Raw genomic sequence first — 21,140 nt, 5'->3', positions numbered from 1 at the left:
GCAGAAAAAACAGCCCCAAAGCATGATGTTTCCAACCCCATGCTTCACAGTAGGTATGGTGTTCTTTGGATGCAACTCAGCATTCTTTGTCCTCCAAACATGACGAGTTGAGTTTTTACCAAAAAGTTATATTTTGGTTTCATCTGACCATATGACATTCTCCCAATCCTCTTCTGGATCATCCAAATGCACTTCAGACGGGCCTGGACATGTACTGGCTTAAGCAGGGGGACACGTCTCGCACTGCAGGATTTGAGTCCCTGGCGGCGTAGTGTGTTACTGATGGTTGGCTTTGTTACTTTGGTCCCAGCTCTCAGCAGGTCATTCACTAGGTCCCCCCGTGTGGTTCTGGGATTTTTGCTCACTGTTCTTGTGATCATTTTGACCCCACGGGGTGAGATCTTGCATGGAGCCCCAGATCGAGGGAGATTATCAGTGGTCTTGTATGTCTTCCATTTCCTAATAATTGCTCCCACAGTTGATTTCTTCAAACCAAGCTGCTTACCTGTTGCAGATTCAGTCTTCCCAGCCTGGTGCAGTTCTACAATTTTGTTTCTGGTGTCCTTTGACAGCTCTTTGGTCTTGGCCATTGTGAAGTTTGGAGTGTGACTGTTTGAGGTTGTGGACAGGTGTCTTTTATACTGATAACAAGTTCAAACAGGTGCCATTAATACAGGTAACGAGTGGAGGACAGAGGAGCCTCTTAAAGAAGAAGTTACAGGTCTGTGAGAGCCAGAAATCTTGCTTGTTTGTAGGTGACCAAATACTTATTTTCCACCATAATTTGCAAATAAATTCATTAAAAATCCTACAATGGGATTTTCTGGATTTTTTTTTCTCAATTTGTCTGTCATAGTTGACGTGTACCTATGATGAAAATTACAGGCCTCTCTCATCTTTTTAAGTGGGAGAACTTGCACAATTGGTGGCTGACTAAATACTTTTTTGCCCCACTGTATACACATTTTCCAGTCACTATGTGTTTTGTTTTTGTATTTTTCTTATTTGGGATATTGTGTTCCCTTAAATTCTCAGTGCCAATATGTGCATACATCTTTTCTCAGGTGCCAAGTATCAACCAAGACAAGGCCCAAACTAGGCCACACGTACTTGTCAGTTACTGTTATGATCAGTCTGAAGTATGTTCATGAAACAATCTACCATAAAGGTCCTTCACACAAGGAGAAATCCAATTTGGCAGTGTACCTGCAGAACATAATGGAAAGATAGGTAATCACACCTCACTGCTTATGCCAGCAAATATTTTAATCTTTAGTAATGCGCAACAATCTTTTTTTTTGCAAAAATGCATGTCAAGGCGTTTTGAGCAAATGCAGAGTGTATAAAAGTGGTGACTGTAGACGCAGTCTTTGTACAAGGCAATCATGGGCAAAGTACTGTTTGTGACGGGTAAGTAGTTATGGTGAAAGCTCAATGCATCCAACGTATGCATAACAAAATGTAATCTTTGTCTTCTCTTTCCATAGCTCTAGCCCTGCTGCTGCATGCACAGCTTGGTAAGTGGACTCCAAAACACAAACTCTTAGTAGGCTTGGGACGGGGTCTCAAATGAACTCAATTGTGGTCCATAGACCAAGTACAGTACAGATGTAGGATTGTAATTTGTGCCAGTTTGCTACAGCAGGAAAATAGTCCTGCAGCAACAGGAAATTTGAATTATTATGTGGATTATAATTAATTGAAATTGTGTAGCGGTTGATGCATTTTTTTGCAAGGGAAAATCAAGTCTGAAATTTCTAAGTGGAAATTACAAACTTCAGAAGCCTTTTTAAACCTCAAATACAGTATATGTTTTACATTTCCTGCAACAGGGTGATCAAATTAAGATCCTACATCTGTACTTTACTAATTATGGGACAATAGAATATGTAAACTAAGTGGATTATGAGACTATTGTTGAAAATAAAGTAATTAAAACCTATAAACGAGTGAACGACAGCAAATATCAAACCATTCATATCTGCTTTTAACTTGTTTTCTCAGGATCCTCCTACATTTTGTCATGCTACTTCACAAACTGGGCACAGTACAGACCACCCCCCACCATTTACATGCCCAATGACATTGACCCATGTCTGTGTACCCATCTTCTCTATGCCTTCGCCACCATGAAGAACAACGAACTGGCCACCTTTGAGTGGAATGACGTAGAGCTCTATAGCCAGTTCAACGGCCTGAAGAACCAGTGAGCCCCTACTGAGAAACGAACACCTCATGAGATTCACCTCATGAGATTCACCTCATGAGATTGTGTCAAGAGAGACAAATGTTATCAATTTACTACTTTATTTTTTCTTTATATGGAATAACATATTGTATTTCAACAGGAATGGCAACCTGAAGACTCTTCTGTCTGTTGGAGGATGGAACTTCGGCTCTTCTGGGTAAGATGATCTGCTATATCTGTTTGCATACTCTCCTCTCTATAAGGGCAATCAGTGTCTCTCTATTTCCCTCTATTTCTCTCTATAGATCATCAGTAGCTTGGCTTCCATCCAATTGGCGACAGATTTTCATGCGAATATTCAAAAATTGGCATGAAGAAAATATACACATTTTCCCTGCAGTTGTGTGTTTCCACCAAACAGACTTGTTACAGATCAAATCTGTGCGTGATGACGTAGTCACCTGTAGCTCATTTGGTAGAGCATGGCGCTTGCAACCCCAGGGTTGTGGGTTCGTTTCCCACGGGGGGCCAGTATGAAAATGTATGCACTCACTAACTGTAAGTTGCTCTGGATAAGAGCGTCATCTAAATGACTAAAATGTAAAAAATGTTGTGCACACAAGATGTACTTTTTCGCTTACGTTTTCATGAACCTAATACAACTCTGTTTCAATTGCATTATCGACTCTACTGATAGTTTTGTCACAAAAACTGTTAAATAGCAAATGTGCCTACTCTGGTCTTGGCATGTGCGCTCTAGCCAACAGCTCGCATATAGGCCTAGTGCGGGTAGGCTGTTTGGGTAGGCTAGTCTATATGATGAGATTAAAATAATAAATAAGCCATTTAGCAGACGCTTTTATCCAAAGCGATTTACAGTCATGCGTGCATACATTTTTGTGTATGGGTGGTCGCGGGGATTGAACCCACTACCTTGGCGTTACAAGTGCCGTGCTCTACCAGCTGAGCTACAGGGGACCACTATTATGGATAAGAGCATCGATCATCCTGTCACTAGAATAATTCCCTCGATATTTATTGAAAGGACCATCAAACTCATCACTGTGCACTTTCACCACCCTGTGAAGTTCATCATAATTTATTTCATCTGTAGCCTAATAAACTGCATGGTTTCCCGAGTCGTAGTGGGAGGACCACACACCATATTATCGCGTGACTCCCAAGTTTACTTCGACATGATGGTCATTATATTAATATTTGAGCATAAGGGCGTTTCTACCACCATTTCTCGCAAAAAATAATTTGACCGATACAAAATTATTCCACCATGTCAAACGAACAAATTATCTGTAGGCATTTATAATATTTTTGGGAAACGTACTGTTTCCATCACAGCTGTCATGATTTTTTTTCAAAATAAGGTATGACTTTACTCGCATAAAAACTGTGTATGGTTAGAGTCATTCTATTTCCCCATCAGATTCTCTGCCATGGTGGCCAGCCCCACCAACCGCCAGACCTTCATCAACTCTGTGATAGTGTTTCTGAGGAAGTATGAGTTTGATGGTCTGGACATCGACTGGGAGTACCCAGCCAACAGAGGGAGCCCTCCTCAGGATCAGCAGCTCTACTCTGTTCTTGTGGAGGTAAAGTTGACTAAATACTCTGTTTTCTGAAGATCTGCAGTAAAGATTTCCCAGGTGTCAGAACAACAATAAAACAACTGAGAGAGTTGAATGTTTTTCTGTTGCAATAGTTATTGAGTAAATAGTAAAGCCCTAATACTGTATGTGTTGATAACAGGAAATGAGGGCAGCCTTTGAGAAGGAGGCTAAGCAGACCAACAAGGCCCGTCTCCTGCTGTCTGCTGCTGTCTCCGGTGGAAGGGATACCATCAACTCTGCCTACGAAATCCCCAAGCTTGGACAGTAGGCATCATCCACTCTGTAGTGGCCTATCTACTGTACTCTGTAGCCTGTATACTGCCATACAGTCACTGTCTCATGGGCGGCGCACAATTGGCCCAGCGTCGTCCAGGGTAGGGGAGGGAATGGCCGGCAGGGATGTAGCTCAGTTGATAGAGCATGGTGTTTGCAACGCCAGGGTTGTGGGTTTGATTCCCACGGGGGGCCAGTATAAAAAAAAAAAAATGTATTCACTAACTGTAAGTTGCTCTGGATAAGAGCGTCTGCTAAATGACGTAAATGTAATGTAATGTCTTTCTCAAAAAGATATTACTGCTATTCAGGCTATGATACTGACCATATAATAACAGTTTGCCACTTTTGCCACCTCTAGGGCCTTGGACATGATCAATGTCATGTCATATGACTTCCACGGCTCCTGGGATCCGTTCACTGGAGAGTGCAGCCCCCTGTACAAGAGCCCTTTTGACAGTGGTGACTTCATCTACTTCAGTGTGGTGAGTAGGTCAGGACAAGGGTGGATGGCTGTTTGTGGGTGTGATGAGTCTGCTGAAGAGCGACGTTAACCCAGCAGGCAGCAAACACTAATATATGAAGCTATTGTGTTCCAGGACTATGCTATGAACTACTGGAAGAACCATGGAGCCCCAGCAGAGAAACTGATGGTTGGGTTCCCCACCTACGGCAACTCATTCACCCTGAAGAACGCAGCTAACAACGGAATCGGAGCATCTATCGCCGGGGCTGGAACTCCTGGCAAATATACACAGGAGGCTGGAGAGCTGGCTTACTTTGAGGTACTTTAAATGGTGATATTTATTTCTTACATCATAAAAAGTGAATTCTAACTGTTGAGGGCCTCCTTATGGTCTGGTTTCAATTGTATCTCAACTTCGACTCAACTGGTTGCTTCTTATTTGATGGCTTTATCATAACAAGGGAAATTATACTGAACAAAAATATGAACGCAACATGCAACAATTTCATTGATTTTACTGAGTTACAGTTCATATGAGGAAATCAGTCAATTTAAATAAATAAATTAAGGCCCTAATCTATGGATTTCACATGACTGGGAATACAGATATGCATCTGTTGGTCACAGATACCTTTAAAAAATGGGCCTCACAATGGGCCTCAGGACCTTGTCACAGTATTTTTGTGCATTCAAATTGCCATCGATAAAATGCAATTGTGTTCGTTGTCTGAAGCTTATGCCTGCCCATACCATAACCCCACCGCCATCATGGGGCACTCTGTTCACAACATTGACATCAGCAAACCGCTCGCCCACACAATGCCATACACGTGGTCTGCGGTTGTGAGGCCGGTTAGACGTACTGCCAAATTCTCTAAAATGACGTTGGAGTTGATTTATGGTAGAGAAATGAACATTCCTGCAATCAGCATGCCAATTGCACGCTCCCTCAAAACTTCAGACATCTGTGGCATTGTGTTGTGTGACAAAACTGCAAATTTTAGAGTGGTCTTTTATTGTCCACAGCACAAGGTGCACCTTTGTAATGATCATTCTGTTTAGTCAGCTTCTTGATATGCCACACCTGTCAGGTGGATGGATTATCTTGGCAAAGGAGAAATGCTCACTAACAGGGATGTAAACACATTTGTGCACACAATTTGAGAGAAATACGCTTTTTGTGCGTATGGAACCTTTCTGGGATCTTTTATTTCAGCTCATGAAACATAGGACCAACACTTGACATGTTGCGTTTATATTTTTGTTCAGTGTACTTTCAAGAACAATAAAAGAAAGGGATGACTCTTGATGGAGAGAGGCATCAGTTTTGTTGGCTGTTGTCTATTCCCTGTGTTTTTATGTATCACAGATCTGTGGGTTTTTGAAAGACGGAGCCACAGAGGTTTGGGACGCAGCACAGGACGTGCCGTATGCCTACAAAGGAACCCAGTGGGTGGGCTATGACAATGTCAAGAGCTTCGGGATCAAGGTAAGAACAATACAATAAAAAATGGAGTATTTGTTGCAATGTGAAACTACTTTTCATTAAGCATTATGGTGACATACACTGAGTGTACAAAACATTAGGAATGCCATCTTTCCATGGCATAGACTGACCAGGTGAATCCAGGTGAAAACTATGATCCCTTATTGATGTCACTTGTTAAATCCACTTCAATCAGTGTAGAAGAAGGGGAGGAGACAGATTATAGAAGGATTTGTAAGCCTTGAGACAATTGAGACATGGATTGTGTATGTGTGCCATTCAGAGGGTGAATGGGCAAGACAAAATATGTATTTGAATGGGGTATGGTGGTAGGTGCCAGGTGCACCGGTTTGACTGTGTCAAGAACTACAATGGTGCTGGGTTTTTCACGCTCAACAGTTTCTGTGTGTATCAAGAATGGTCCACCACCCAAAGGACATCCAGCCAACTTGACACAACTGTGGGAAGCATTGGAGTCAACATGGGCCAGCATCCCTGTGGAACTCTTTCATCATCTAGTAGAGTCCATGCCCTGACGAATAGAGGCTGTTCTGAGGGCAAAAGGGGGTGCAACTCAATATTAGGAAGGTGTTCTTCATGTTTTGTACACTCAGTGTATAAAGATTGAATGGAGAGACTAGATCAAACAGTCTGCTAAATGTGTTTCCACCACACAATCCACTAAACAAATAAATTCATCACACACTACAGTATCAATATTGCACTGCACATGAATGTGCATTTATAACATGGAAATGATTAGTGTGGCTGCTCTCTAGTGATTACCATGTAGTAGTGCATCAAGTTGTTAAACTGGTTTTCTCTGCATGTGTTGACCACTGTAAAAATGTTGCGTCTTTTTGCCAGCTAACATTTAAAGTTGTGCCTCTTGCTGTCTATAGGCAGTCGTGGAAAAAGTACTAAATTGTCATACTTGAGTAAAAGTAAAGATACCTTAATAGAAAATGACTCAAGTAAAAGTCAGCAAGTAAAATACTACTTGAGTAAAAGTCTAAAAGTATCTGGTTTTAAATGTACTTAAGTACAGTGGTGAAAAAAGTACTCAATTGTCATAATTTAGTAAAAAGTAAATGCTATACATCAAAATTCATTTTTAAGCAAACCAGATGGCAACATTTTCTAGTTTATATTTATTTACGGACAGCAGGGGCACACTCCAACACTCAGACATAATTTACAAATGCAGTATTTGTGTTTAGTGAGTCCGCCAGATCAGAGGCAGTACACGCTGCGCACAGACATCAATTCAACGTCTATTCCACGTTGGTTCAACGTAATTTCATTGAACTGACATGGAACAAACATTGATTCAACCAGTGCGTGCCCAGTGGGTAGGGATGGACCGTATTGCTCTCCTGTCTAAGCAATCAAAATGTAACAAGTACTTTTGGGTGTCAGGGGAAATGTATGGGACTAAAAAGTATATATTTTCTTTAGGAATGTAGTGGAGTAAAAGTAAAAGTAATAAAAAATATTAATAGTAAAGTAAAGATACCCCCAAAAAACTAAAGTAGTGCTTCAAAGTATTTTTACTTAGTTACTTTACACCATTGTCTGTAGGTTGACTGGCTGAAGAAGAACAACTTTGGAGGAGCCATGGTCTGGACTCTTGATATGGATGACTACACCGGCACCTACTGTGGTCAGGGAAAATATCCTCTCATCAACGTCCTCAAGAAAGGCCTCAATCTGGAATCAGCATGTAAGGACCTGCACACTATATTGGGTTCAATAACAGAAATGTATGACTTCTTTGACTGCTGTGCTACAGAATTATATCAAACACCTAAAATATGTCCTTTCAATTCATGATGATTTTTGACCCATTTCAGCTTGCAATCCCCCTGCAACTCCCCTGCCCGCCATTAAGGGATCTACCAATGGAGGTGATGATGGTGGTGACTCTGGAAGCAGCTCCAGCGGAGGCAGTTCCAGTGGAGGCAGCTCCAGCGGAGGCAGTTCCAGTGGAGGCAGCTCCAGCGGTGGGAACCCCGGTGGGACCAGTGGCATGGACAGTGACTTCTGTGTTGGCAAGGCCGCCGGGATGTACGCTGACCCCAAGAACAAGAACCAGTTCTACAACTGCAGTCAGGGCATGACCTACTTCCAGTACTGTGCTACTGGCCTGGTCTTCGACACCGCATGCTCTTGCTGCAACTGGCCCTAACGTCCCTGTTTCAGAATGACAGGCTACATTTCAAGGGTGGAAGGTCTCCCTCCATTTTAGAACTGGAGGCCTCCCCTTTTGAGTATATATCCTACATTATATTTCAGATAGCAATAAAAAAAACTACTTAATTCAATAAATTGTTCTAAAAGGTTTTGAATTCATCCCCTTCTTGTGATCAACTATTAATGAAAGCAACATTTGTTCAGTCTTATGTTGAAATAAAAAAGTAGTCATTCAACTCATGTTCACATTTTTGAAAACATTTTAATATTGTGACAATGGATACCAATCCAAATGTCTTGAAAATAAAGCACATTATTATCATATACTGTAACATAACTACCCCTTGCTCACACTCTTATTACACAGTCATTATCTATAGGGGCTTTAAACAGAAGGTAGCATTAGCATATCTAAAAGGATGATGATGATTGGAATAAGAAGCAGTAGCAGCCTTTTCAGGAAGGAAAAAAGGAGGGACTAAATCATTTGGAATATATTAATAACTTAAACATGACTTATTCACTCCTCTGGCTATTGCAGGATGGCTAAAACATTACACAGGTCCTGGTACTGTATGTATTTATCTTCACTAACAGCGTGTTTTCTTCCTCGTCACATTGTTGGTCAATAACAATACTGGGCACCAAATGGCCCCAGCTACATATCCTCTCAGCTGCTCTCCTTCTGTTCTGTTTTACTGTCTACTACTGCTGCTGCTGCTGGTAGTGCTGGTGGGAGCTCCTCCACCATGGCTGACTTCATTGAGGTTCCTGTGGGGGGAGAAAGGTTAGCCTGTTAATAGATGGGTTACAGATAAATTATGTACTTTTTCCTCTATGTATGTTCAACTGTGATATGGCTGAGGTGGTCCTAGTACCAGTGAGGTAGTTCCTGTGCATGCGATGGAAGAACAGCAGCCCGAAGAAGAGGATGGAGCCGATACAGCCAATGATCATGCCACAGAGCAGGAAACTATAGCTGCCTTCACTCTGGATGATCTGGAGGACGCAAGGCACAATATTAGACTGTTTATCTACCTCTTGCTCTATCTTCCTCTCTCTTTCACATATACTATGTCTCTGTGCAGTCTTACCGATCCAACAAGGACTTGCATGACCATTTCTCCCATCCCAGCACTTGTTACCAGAACTGACGTTGCACATCCTGCCAAGAGAGAAAAGAGAAGCTGAGTAAGACACTCAGAGAGACGATATAGTACCGCATCATAATTTATCATACCACTCTATTACTGAGTCATTACTGTGTTATTACTGAGTCATTGACACTTATTGTGCTGGCGATTGATGAATGTACCTTGGTAGTCCAGGATGTCCTCAGTGTAAGCCAGCATACAGGGGAAGATGCTGCTGAGGAACAGGCCCAGTAGAGTGGTCCCAACAAACAGGAATATACTGCTGGTGTAGAGGACGAGCAGCAACAACACTGTGACAATGACACCAGCCTGCAGAGATTAAGAAAGACTTCAGTTGGATATATAGACAATCAATTATTGAGACAACTGTCCATTTAAATATAAACATATTGGAATTGAAAGACAATTAAGCTTTTATTACACACCTTCATTAACATTAATTAATTTCCCTTAGGGATTAATACAATATTCTATAATTGGCATTACCAGATTAATGATGAGCAGTCGAACGGGCTGGAAGCGGAAGGTGAGAGGGATGGACACCAGACGTCCTGCAGTAATGGCTGCCCAGAAGATACTAACCAGGTATCCCGCGGTCTTATTAGGTAGAGAAATGGGGGGAGACACTGCATATGTGTACACAAAGCCTGCATACGCACCCTAGGAATAGAAAGTGGAGGTCCACAGATTAATCCATTGCTGCATACATACACTAAAATGGAGCAGACTGCATAGTTATAACAGAATCTGTGCCACTCACCACAATGCCATCGGTCATGAACAGGACCATTCCGCCAACGATATGAATCCCAAAGAAGGACACAGGCAACTCGCGCAGGTTGTTATTCTGACAGCAGCTGAATATATCCCCATGACCTGCAAACCCCCAAGAGAAACATTAGGAGGGTCATAAACCACTTGGCTAGTACAGTAGGTGTGAATCTTCAACTGATCCTAACTCTGAGACTTTGATGTGATAGATTCCCATACATGAGATCCAAGTATTATCATTCTCCAATTATCTTGGTTATACTGTCATCTTATAGAGGAAATGAGGAGTTCAGATCAGATCTGAAACATTATGTTTTGTACTTTACCTCCTCCCTCCTCCTGGTCTTTAGGTTCTGTGTCAGGCCCCTCGGCCCCCTGGTTCTCCATGGCCAGCTCGTCTTTGTCCAGCAAACGAGGGGTGGTGCTGAGGCAGCAGGGGATCAACTGCTCCTGGTACATCAGGAATAACACTGCCATTGGCACTGGCAGCTGGGAGAGGAAAATATAATTCAAATGATATATAATTTAATCAAAGCCTTTGCAATAATCAATCAACATTATTACGTTTGGAGTGAGCGGAATTAATATTAGGGCGTTATGCTAGAGCTTACACACTGTATTTCACCTCACTATGCTTTTCCAAGATCTTACATTGATCATTGCCATGATCCAGAAGGCGTAGGACACGATGGACTCCTCTGGCTCCTCCGCTAAGGGCAGGTGGTCCAAGGACACGTTGTGCATCACAATGGGGCTGTTCCTCAGCGTGTTCCTAAAGTGGTGCATGATCTGGGTCACATTTTCTGTTATGTTCCCCACCCTGCAGCCTGTCTCAGACAGGAAGGGATCAGCAATCAGAGGGCTCACCAGTGCCCCGAACCCAATGAAGAAGTGGAGGGCCTGCAAAAACAACAAACTGTGATGTACGGAAAAAAGTTTTCTATCATTCTTTCATTCTAAATATAATGCACTTTGGGTATATTCTGAATGCTGAACTGAACTGGGCATAGTTTCTCTCTCACCTGGAGAAAGACAGCCGAGTCCTTCTGATATATGGCAACCAGCTGGATGTTGGCGATGGTGTCGATGATGCCCATGGCCAGACCGGACATAGCCATGGCGATAGCCAGCAGCAGCACATTATGGCAGAGGGGGATGATGGCAAATATTACAGAGATGAGTAGCGAGGACAGGAACAGTGCAGCTAGAGCACTGAACAACCTTTGGGAGAGAGGGGAAGAGTTATTACTTACTAGAGATAACATACACACATACTAGAGGTTTGAATGGCTCAAACATTGAACAAGATGTTAGCCAACACTATGATTGAAATATGCAAAGGGGTGCTGGCTAGGGGCTCACTTTTGATAGAATAGGCTACAGAGATCATTGCCAACTGATGCATACACAGAGCCTCACACCTCACACAAGGGCTCTACACAGTAATTTCACAGACTAAGGAGCTCTGTTTGCGTTGTGTTAAAAACAATCAGCACCTAGAACTACGTAGAGAGCTACGCAAACAAACTGCAGATCCGTTGCGTTGACTGTGTAGAGCCCTTTAAATTCAAGCTATCTTTTTGTAATTCATTGGTTTAAAGTGAGAAATTCAAGTAACACAGTTCTGCCAAAATCCATGTCAAGATGAATACTGTGTGAGCAGAAATGTGCTCTCAGAAAATCAAACTATCTTGTATATATAGTCTGAGAATTGCAAACATGTAAGATATATTCTTCGGGCTGGATCTCCATAAAATGCTTCACTACACTCTTAGAAAAAAGGGTTCCTAAAGGGTTCTGCGGCTGTCCCCATAAGAGAGCCCTTTTTGGTTCCAGGTAGAACTATTTTGGGTTCCATGTAGAACCCTCTGTGGAAAGGGTTCTACATGGAACCCAAAACGGTTCTACATGGAACCAAAAGGGATTCTTCAAAGGTTTCTCCTATGGGGACATTCGAAGAACCCTTTTTGGTTCTAGATAGCACCTTTTTTTCTAAGAGTGTAGGGTTGTACATTATAGATTCCGGGAATCCTCCAACCGGGATTTCAGGAAAACTAAATCATATTTTTTGAAAGTTCCCGGAATTTTGCAACCCTATGCTTCACACAGGGATCAGAGAACTGTTTGAATAGTCAGTCACGTTTTCTTGAAGAGCCCTCCGATAGAGCTGCCGATGAGCAGGCAGAACTGCTGGGAGAAGAACACCCAGGTGATCTGGCTCAGTGTAGACTGGGTTTGACATCGCAAGTCCAATATGGTAGGTCCCAGGAAGGCTATACACAGCCCAAAACTGAAGAACACACTCCAGTATGTACAGGTGTGGTGAAAGTTCCTTTTAAAAAGTGTTATAATCCGCTCTTCTATAAACATTATTGTTCCACAAGCTTCAGAAATTCAAGTTGAGAAATTATGAACAAGTCAGTCCACAAGTTTGCAAAGAGATGGGGATTCAGACTAAATTGTCCAGTAGTAGACCTAACTAGCGTTTATGTTATTTGGTGCCCAGTCAACAGTATGGTAAGTAACTACTCTGTCTCTACCTGCTGAAGGTCTTGTAGTATACTATTTGAGGGATTCGCTCTCTTTTAAAGCTTTTCAAGGCAGAGTTCCCACCTAAATTACTTAACTGAAAGGATGTCCTTTGTAGTTAATGGGTAGGGGAGATTCTATGGACATTGGGTCTATTTCAAGTGTCAATGATTTGCTGTTAAGTGTCGAACTGTGTCAAAATTATATTTGAAAGCTAACTATTGTCTTATCGTGTCCCTCCATTCATTAATTTCGGTCCGGAAATGACACAGGATGAAAGGGTGCCTTGGCTTCCCTTGGTGCCATTATGGAGTTGTATCACCAAGAGGGCTTAGGGGATCTAACCTGTGCAGGGCCCAATGTAACTTCCCATAGATGTAAAAGCATCATACTTAATATATTATTAGAACATAACTTCAAAGGACTCCAACATGCTCTTGATCATTTATATGGCAGATTATCCTCTTCCTTTACAAGGGTTCGTGATCCAAGACTTTCTTTGTTTGGGCGGCCAGGGAAAAGTACTGGTGATGAGAGTCAAGGTGGGGAAAATGATTATCTCAAGTCATTGACAAAGTGTCACTTATACCTGCTGTCAGTTGTATATTTAAAATGGCAGACTTTGGGAATGACTCCCTGGCTAAATATAGGTTAAATAAACTATACCAACATGAACTTGTTTGCAGGTCTAAAGTCCAGGAGGTTGACTGGGGTTGGAGTATAGGAGGATGTGCATCATACAACACCACTAGTTTTATATTGCCTTACATTTGTTGTAAAACTTCAACCATGACAGGAAGAGAAAATTGGTTAACAGCAGGGATGTCCCAAGACTTGTCTTGGTGAGCGTCTTGGTTTGCTGGCTTACAGCTCATCCCTGAATTGATTTACTGAGGCTAGTGGCCAGTTATGGATTTCCGGGTCACAACAGGGTCAAGGAGTAGGAATGGGGACCAAGAAATGGTAGCAATTCGAAGAATCACAACCATTTATTGAATCCTATTCCTTGCCCCCGCAGTGAACTGGAAATCCAGCCGTCCAACACCCAACCATTTACCATATTGCACCCAGGCCAGTATCCTCCACATAGATGCTAAACACAACAACGTTCATGTAATTTGGAAGAGAGTATTTATGCTGCACATTCACTATACATTCATGCTGCAATATGCTACATATGCTTCATATCCTTGTGAAAGGATAAATATACACAGTGCCTTCGGAAAGTATTCAGACCCCTTGGCTTTTTCCACATTTAGCCTTATTCTAAAATTGATTAAAAAATAAATACAAATAAAACATCTGCACATAATACCCCATAATGACAAAGCAAAAACAGGATTTTAGAAAAAGTTGCACAAAAATTTAAATAAAACCGAAATATAATACATTTACATAAGTATTCAGACCCTTTACTCAGTACTTTGTTGAAGCATCTTTGGCAGCGATTACAGCCTCGAGTCTTCTTGGGTATGACGCTACAAGCTTGGCACACCTGTATTTGGGGAGTTTTTCCCATTCTTCTCTGCAGATCCTCTCAAGCTCTGTCAGGTTGGATAGGGAGCATTGCTGCACAGCTATTTTCAGGTCTCTCCAGAGACTGGGCCACTCAAGGACATTCAGAGACTTGTCCCGAAGCCACTCCTGCATTGTCTTGGCTGTGCACCATCTCTATGCTCACCATAGGGATGGTGCCAGGTTTCCTCTAGAAGTGACGCTTGGCATTCAAGCCAAAGAGTTCAATCTTGGTTTCATCAGACCAGAGAATCTTGTTTCTCATGGTCTGAGAGAGTCTTTAGGTGCCTTTTGGCAAACTCCAAGCGGGCTGTCATTTGCCTTTTATTGAGGACTGGCTTCCGTCTGGCCACTCTACCATAAAGGCCTGATTGGTGGAGTGCTGCAGAGATGGTTGTCCTTCTGGAAGTTTCTCCCATCTCCACAGTGGAACTCTAGCGCTCTGTCAGAGTGACCATCGGGTTCTTGGTCACCTCCCTGACCAAGTCCCTTCTTCTCCCCTGACTGTGTGTGCCTGTTTCTTTTATTTTTAATACATTTGCAAATATTTCTAAAAACCTGTTCGCACTTTGTCATTATGGGGTATTGTGTGTAGATTGCTGAGGATTATTTATTTTTTAATCAATTTTAGAAAAGGCTGTAACGTAAAAACATTAGGAAAAAGTCAAGGGGTCTGAATACTTTCTGAAAGTTCCATGTGTGTGCAAGTGAATAAATTGTGGCAAAATCGAACAACTTGCTGGGTTCATATTGTGTAACTGATTTGCCAAGTCTATTCCTTGGAGCGGAGTTGCTGGTTGAGTCATGGCCCCTGAGAAATACTGTATATGTTTTTATAAAAGGCATTGATTAACAACAATCAGCCTGCACACTTCCTCTTTCAAGGTTACACCAACACACAAGTAACTTTTTAGGTAATTGTCAACTAACAATGTCAACAAACTAACATCCTTGCAGAGATTTGTAGATTTGTAAGGTGTTGTTAAATTTCAACTGCATTGTAATTTGAATGAGGCTGAAGATGACGGTTTTCCATGGTTGGTAGAACTGGTTCTGTCAAAGTTGTCACAAGCAGAATTATAAGAATTTGAGTCTATTGCAAACAAAGTATTATTATTTTACTCAAAACCTCTCAAATATTTGGTTAAGCACCCTGGTCTAACTATCACGATCACTATTTGTTACATACTTCTATTCTTTTAAAAAATGAAAAAATAATACTGTATATTGTATTTATTATATCCCAGAGTTATAATCTACAACTACATCATAAAAATATCACGTCTAATAAAGTACCACTTGCTCACTAACGCTCTGATTATAGAGGGGTTGAGGATGCTGACTTTCAACACTAGATGGTGCACATACGTTGCATTTCCTTTAATTTGGTATTTTATTTGTTTTTACCCCATTTTTTGTTGGGGGTACATTATCCATTTCAAATTATACTTTTATAAAACAGTCTATGAACAAATGTAAAATGTATAAATTGATGGTTCAGATTACGGGATGCCAAGGCTGGAGCAACAACCTCTCCCTCAACGTCAGCAAGACTCAGGAGCTGATCGTGGACTACAGGAAACGGGGGGGGGGGCGAGCATGCCCCAATCTAAATCGATGAGCCGGCAGTGGAGCAGGTAGACAGCTTCAAGTTCCTTGGTGTCCAAATCCCTAAAGACTTAAAATGGTCCAAACACACACGCACAGTCGTGAAGAAGGTGTGACAGTGCCTCTTCCCTCTGAAAAAGTTTGGCATGGGCCCTCAAATCCTGAAAAGGTTCTACAGCTGTACCATTGAGAGCATCTTGACTGGCTGCATCACTGCTTGGTATGGCAATAGCACCGCCCTCGATCGTACATCACTGGGAACGAGCTCCCTGCCATCCAGGACCTCTATATCAGGCGGTGTGAAAAGAAGGCCCGGAAAATCGTCAAAGACTCCAACTACCCAAGCCATAGACTATTTTCTCTGCTGCCGCACGGCAAGAGGTACCGGTACATCAAGTCTGACACTAACAGGCTCTTGAACAGCTTCTATCCCCAAGCAATACGACTGATAAATAGCTAACAAAATAGCTACACGGACTGAGTTTACCTTGTATCTTCATTGACCTTTTATTTTAGTATTTGCACTGTCTCTATGCACACTCACAGGGCCCTACACACACTGTCACTCCAACACATACAAACAGTCACTCCATCATCTGCTCACTCACACATAATATGCACATACATTTTTATTTATTGTAATTTAGTAGACGCTCTTATCCAGAGCGACTTACAGTAGTGAGTGCATACATTGTCATACTTTTTTTGTGCATACATTTATAGTGACTCTACACACCCGCACACATGCAAGCTACTGCTACACTGTTTATCTTATATCCTGTTGCCAAGTCACCTTACCCCTATACATATCGACCTCCTTCACTCCAGTATCCCTGCACATGTAAATATGGTATTGGAAGTTACCTTTTAAATATTTCCTTTATATAGTATGCTTACTTAGTTACTTACTTACTTTATTGTGTATTTCATATATATATATTTTTTCTAGTAATACATTGTTATTGATTATTGCATTGTTGGGTTTTGAGTTGGCAAGAAAGGCATTTCACTGTACTTGTGCCTGTGACATTAAAACTTAAAACTCATATTTTTCCATACTCTGTTCCAGTTAAAGGGTTGTTCAGATTCAATTAGATCTGTGGACCATACTAATGGCTAGCTCAGAATATGAGCTTTCCAAAAGTTGTTTACACTGTATATTATAGAGATCAGTCCTTTCGGGAGCCCAGATAATTTATTTATAAATCCCATCATTGGATGGTTGGGTAGTTGAGTTTCTTCAACATTAAATTACATTTACTGCTCAGTAATTGTATCCAATTAAATTAAATGCAAATTATGGCAATATCAACATCAAGATGGCCCTTCTTTATAAGATTGGCGACAGAATGTAGAAATGAAATAAGATCATGACACAGAATGATTTATTTTGCCATAGTAGATGTTCTGTAAATAGATTTAGTGAAGAGAAAATATGCTGATTAATCCTGCTAGTCAGATGTCTCTAATACTGAACGTTTCCGAGATTAACATTTTTACACTCTGAATAGCAGACAAACTTTCTGTCACGTATCTTAATCCATACATTATCGATCATATTAAATGAAAACAAACTGAGTTCTGGCAGACAGATTTTCATTTTCTCTGCAGGATTAATTTCCATGAATCAACCTCTAATATATTTTCTCTTTGTCACCTCTTTTGTCTCCGTCTGTCGCATATAGGCACACATTCGCTCATGCGCACACACCATTTTTTTTTTTCTGTTGAAGCCTTCTGACATTTAGTATGCTGGCCACATCTATGTCAGTAGCCGGACATAAACTAGAGAGAAGCATCTCAGGCCTCTCCACTCCTCTCCATCTCATCTCCATAGTCTGACATTTGGCCAACACTTAATCAGAGGCCTAAAACAGTGCGAGGTCAAACTGTGTATGGAATCTTAATCTGCTAGCTTCACTTTTTTACTCCCGGCCCCCTATTCTTCCTCACTCTGTTTTTGCTGCAGACTGCAGGTCTCACTTGTATTTCCCCCAGGGTCCCAGTAAGACTGGCTGCAGTAAGGGGGAGAGAGAGAGGGAGCGACTGCAGATTGTTTTGCTGTTGAAGCTGTCACTGTAGTAAGAAGGAGAACAGCTTGCCTCTCACTTCTTTGTTTTATCAAGAGACATTTATACTGCTATAACTCACACCAGCCCTACAATCTCTTAAGATAAATGTCAACAGCACTAGCTACATTTTCTAAAAGTACATTTTAATGTCGGCCTACTTTGAAATGTGAATTTACTAAAATGCCTAAAAATAAGAAAAGAGTGACAATGATTTTTAAAGAGATAAACAAGTTATAAGAATACAGATTTGATGTCCCGACTAGACAGGGCTCCATTCTAAGGTAATGTTCAGAATGTCCAGAGAGCGATAACGATAACCCCGAATTTTCCATGTTCAATATAGTTTCTAAATCGGCCCTGGAATTGAAATTTACTCTTGACGCTTGTAGCAATGGAGAATCTATCACTCACCCTTTGATGCTTTGGAGGGCACAGAGACATCACTTGTGTCAAACCCGGCCCCACCCCTCCCCCTCGGACAGAGATGCCCCCATGCTACACCTCTCCAAGGCCAAAAATAGAGTAAAGGATATGCTGAATGGAGAAGACAGGCAGGTGAGCAATATAATAATATTAGCACTGCAGAGCAAAATAGCAATACCACTTAGTAAAAAAACTGAAAACCTATTTTAAAAAAGATTGAAAATATTTTCCTAATTCTGAACGCTAGGTAGAAGGTAATTTAAATCAGGTTCATAAGTGGCAGCAACAAATGCCTGCAAGTTCTCCATCTTTACAGGACCTTGGCGGTTGCAATGAATGAATCCTAGGGTTTAAATAAGACTCATTTCTGGTGAATTACCTTATGACAGACATAAAATAACAACTTGATACAAGATTAATTATCCAAGAGACTAATATGAGCCATTTTTGTAACAATGTTTCATAGAAACAACTCAATTAATGTAGTCTTAAATTAAAAATATACAACTGAAATATAACATTTACATAAGTTTTCAGACCCTTTACTCAGTACTTTGTTGAAGCACCTTTGGCAGCGATTACAGCCTTGAGTCTTCTTGGGTATGACGCTACAAGCTTGGCACACCTGTATTTGGGGAGTTTCTCCAATTCTTCTCTGATGATCCTCTCAAGCTCTGTCAGGTTGGATGGGGAGCGTTGCTGCACAGCTATTTTCAGGTCTCTCCAGAGATGTTCGATCGGGATCAAGTCCGGGCTCTGGCTGGGCCACTCAAGGACATTCAGAGACTTGTCCTGAAGCCAATCCTGCGTTGTCTTGGCTGTGTGCTTAGGGTCGTTGTCCTGTTAGAAGGTGAACCTTCGCCCCCAGTCTGAGGTCCTGAGCTCTCAGGAGCAGTTTTTCAACCTGACTAGTCTCACAGTCACTGCCACTGAAAACATCCCCACAGCATGATGCTGCCACCACCATGCTTCACCGTACGGATGGTGCCAGGTTTCCTCCAGACGTGACACTTGGCATTCATGCCAAAGAGTTACATCTTGGTTTCATCAGACCAGAAAATCTTGTTTCTTATGGTCTGAGAGTCCTTTAGGTGCCTTTTGGCAAACTCCAAGCAGGCTGTCATGTTCCTTTTACTGAGGAGTGGCTTCCGTCTGGCTACTCTACAATAAAGGCCTGATTGGTGGAGTGCGGCAGAGATGGTTGTCCTTCTGGAAGGTTCTCCCATCTCCACAGAGGAACTCTGGAGCTCTGTCAGAGTGACCATCGGGTTCTTGGTTACCTCCCTGACCAAGACCCTTCTCCCCCAATTGCTAAGTTTGGCCGGGCAGCCAGCTCTAGGAATAGTCTTGGTGGTTCCAAACTTCTTCCATTTCAGAATGATGGAGGCCACTGTGTTCTTGAGGACCTTCAATGCAGCAGAAATGTTTTGGTACCCTTCCCCAGATCTGTGCCTCGACACAATCCTGTCTCGGAGCTCTACGGACAATTCCTTCGACCTCATGGCTTGGTTTATGTTCTGACATGCCCTGTCAACGGTGGGACCTTATATAGACAGGTGTGTGCCTTTCCAAATCATGTCCAATCAATTGAATTTACCACAGGTGGACTCCAATCAAGCTGTAGAAACATCTCAAGGATGATCAATGGACACAGGATGCACCTGAGCTCAATTTCGAGTCTCATAGCAAAGGGTCTGAATACTTATGTAAATAAGGTATTTCTGTTTTTTATTTTTAATAAATTTGCTAAAATTTTAAAAACCAGTTTTCGCTGTGTCATTCTGGGGTATTGTGTGTAGATTGATGAGGAAAATGTTTTATTTAATCAATTTTAGAGTAAGGCTGTAACATAACAAAATGTGGAAAAAGGGGTCTGAATACTTTCTGAATACACTGTATTCATCTGTATTGTGTGTTAGTAGTGGAGATTCAATCTAAACAGCAGAAAGCTCCATAATCTCACTGCATTTGTTGCCAGACTCAGGGATATTAGGGGTGGTGCGGATTAGGATAAAACTAGCATTGTTGTTTACCTGGATATATGCTGTCACACAATAGAAAAACAAACCACCAGATGCTGCATAGCACATTACAGTCTAGTAAGTGTTTTTTTTACACACATCTGGACAGTCTATTGTGATTTATTCTCCTCTATTGTAAGATTTATCTCCTTCTCTACCTTCCCTCCTCCCCCCTGCACCCAGTGGTAGTGAGCGGGACAGTGAAGCACGTCTTAGTGAGACCTGGTGAATAGTAATGAACTGAGCCTGTGTGTCTATTTGAGGGAAAGGGAGATGGAGAGACAGAGTAGAGTTGGGGCTGGGGCTGGCGGCGGCAGGGAGACAGTGAAACTGGGCTTTTCTTGAAGCACTGATGCAGTACAAGCTGTGATCTAAATGTACAGGGAGCCGGGGAGAAGAGGAGGGATGCAGATTCATTACTCCCCTCCATCTAACCATTCTCCAACCTACTCTCTTCTCCATCTCCTCATCAGTCTTGTACTACAGAGCTGATCAAGATGTAATGGCATTTTACATGTTAGTTATTTAGCAGACGCTAAATAACTATCCTGTCCTAAACCTTTTTACTAATTAAATCTTCAACAATTCAAACACATTTCTTCTTCCCTCTGGTTTCTTGCCCTTTATTTCTCTCCGCTTCTTCTTACTTAAACAGTAGCTCATATTCTCCCCCATTCCCTTCACCCCGTTTTCCCAAAGCAGAGGGGGAATATGTTAACAGGGGAAGTGGATGGAGGGAGGGAGGAGAAAGCTGAGAGAGAGAGAGTGAGAGAGAGAGAGAGAGAGAGAGAGAGAGAGAGAGAGAGAGAGAGAGAG

General features: G+C 41.8%; 2 protein-coding genes across 3 annotated transcripts in view; one reads left to right on the top strand and one right to left on the bottom strand.

Moving 5' to 3' along the window:
* The first annotated feature begins 1,493 nt into the window (after positions 1 to 1,493).
* Positions 1,494 to 8,391, top strand: LOC121537531 (acidic mammalian chitinase-like). The gene is made up of 10 exons (XM_041845141.2): positions 1,494 to 1,517; positions 2,005 to 2,206; positions 2,349 to 2,405; positions 3,630 to 3,795; positions 3,953 to 4,077; positions 4,448 to 4,571; positions 4,686 to 4,871; positions 5,922 to 6,041; positions 7,620 to 7,761; positions 7,892 to 8,391. Exons 2-10 carry the CDS (start codon positions 2,073 to 2,075, stop codon positions 8,224 to 8,226), a joined length of 1,389 nt encoding a protein of 462 aa, XP_041701075.1. The 5' UTR covers positions 1,494 to 1,517; positions 2,005 to 2,072; the 3' UTR covers positions 8,227 to 8,391.
* Positions 8,392 to 8,473: 82 nt separating this feature from the next.
* mfsd4ab (major facilitator superfamily domain containing 4Ab) overlaps positions 8,474 to 21,140 on the bottom strand; it is a 27,374-nt gene continuing 14,707 nt past the window's right edge. Inside the window, exons 1-10 of one of the 2 annotated variants that reach the window (XM_041846559.2) lie at positions 12,297 to 12,696; positions 11,179 to 11,377; positions 10,808 to 11,056; positions 10,483 to 10,645; positions 10,146 to 10,261; positions 9,872 to 10,045; positions 9,547 to 9,694; positions 9,326 to 9,396; positions 9,110 to 9,230; positions 8,474 to 9,002 (exon numbers count right to left, since the gene is read on the bottom strand). In XM_041846559.2, coding sequence (XP_041702493.1) covers positions 8,902 to 9,002; positions 9,110 to 9,230; positions 9,326 to 9,396; positions 9,547 to 9,694; positions 9,872 to 10,045; positions 10,146 to 10,261; positions 10,483 to 10,645; positions 10,808 to 11,056; positions 11,179 to 11,377; positions 12,297 to 12,526 — 1,572 coding nt within the window. In that variant the 5' untranslated portion in view covers positions 12,527 to 12,696 and the 3' untranslated portion in view covers positions 8,474 to 8,901. Of the gene's footprint in view, positions 9,003 to 9,109; positions 9,231 to 9,325; positions 9,397 to 9,546; positions 9,695 to 9,871; positions 10,046 to 10,145; positions 10,262 to 10,482; positions 10,646 to 10,807; positions 11,057 to 11,178; positions 11,378 to 12,296; positions 12,697 to 21,140 lie in introns of those variants that run through there. The other variant, XM_041846560.2, reaches the window with a different exon arrangement.

The sequence above is a fragment of the Coregonus clupeaformis genome, chromosome 24 (assembly GCF_020615455.1).
Source record: "Coregonus clupeaformis isolate EN_2021a chromosome 24, ASM2061545v1, whole genome shotgun sequence".
NCBI lineage: Eukaryota > Metazoa > Chordata > Actinopteri > Salmoniformes > Salmonidae > Coregonus > Coregonus clupeaformis.
The sequence above is the reverse complement of the archived record's forward strand: the minus strand, read 5'-3'. Positions and strand labels throughout refer to the sequence as shown.

What these genes read in the sequence shown, in the direction of transcription:
- LOC121537531 (XM_041845141.2), top strand. Translation starts at nt 2,073, where the DNA reads ATGCCCAATGACATTGACCCATGTCTGTGTACCCATCTTCTCTATGCC. An exon ending in TTCAACGGCCTGAAGAACCA is followed by an intron (nt 2,207 to 2,348) that starts GTGAGCCCCTAC and finishes GTATTTCAACAG; the next exon opens with GAATGGCAACCTGAAGACTC. An exon ending in TCTACTCTGTTCTTGTGGAG is followed by an intron (nt 3,796 to 3,952) that starts GTAAAGTTGACT and finishes TGTTGATAACAG; the next exon opens with GAAATGAGGGCAGCCTTTGA.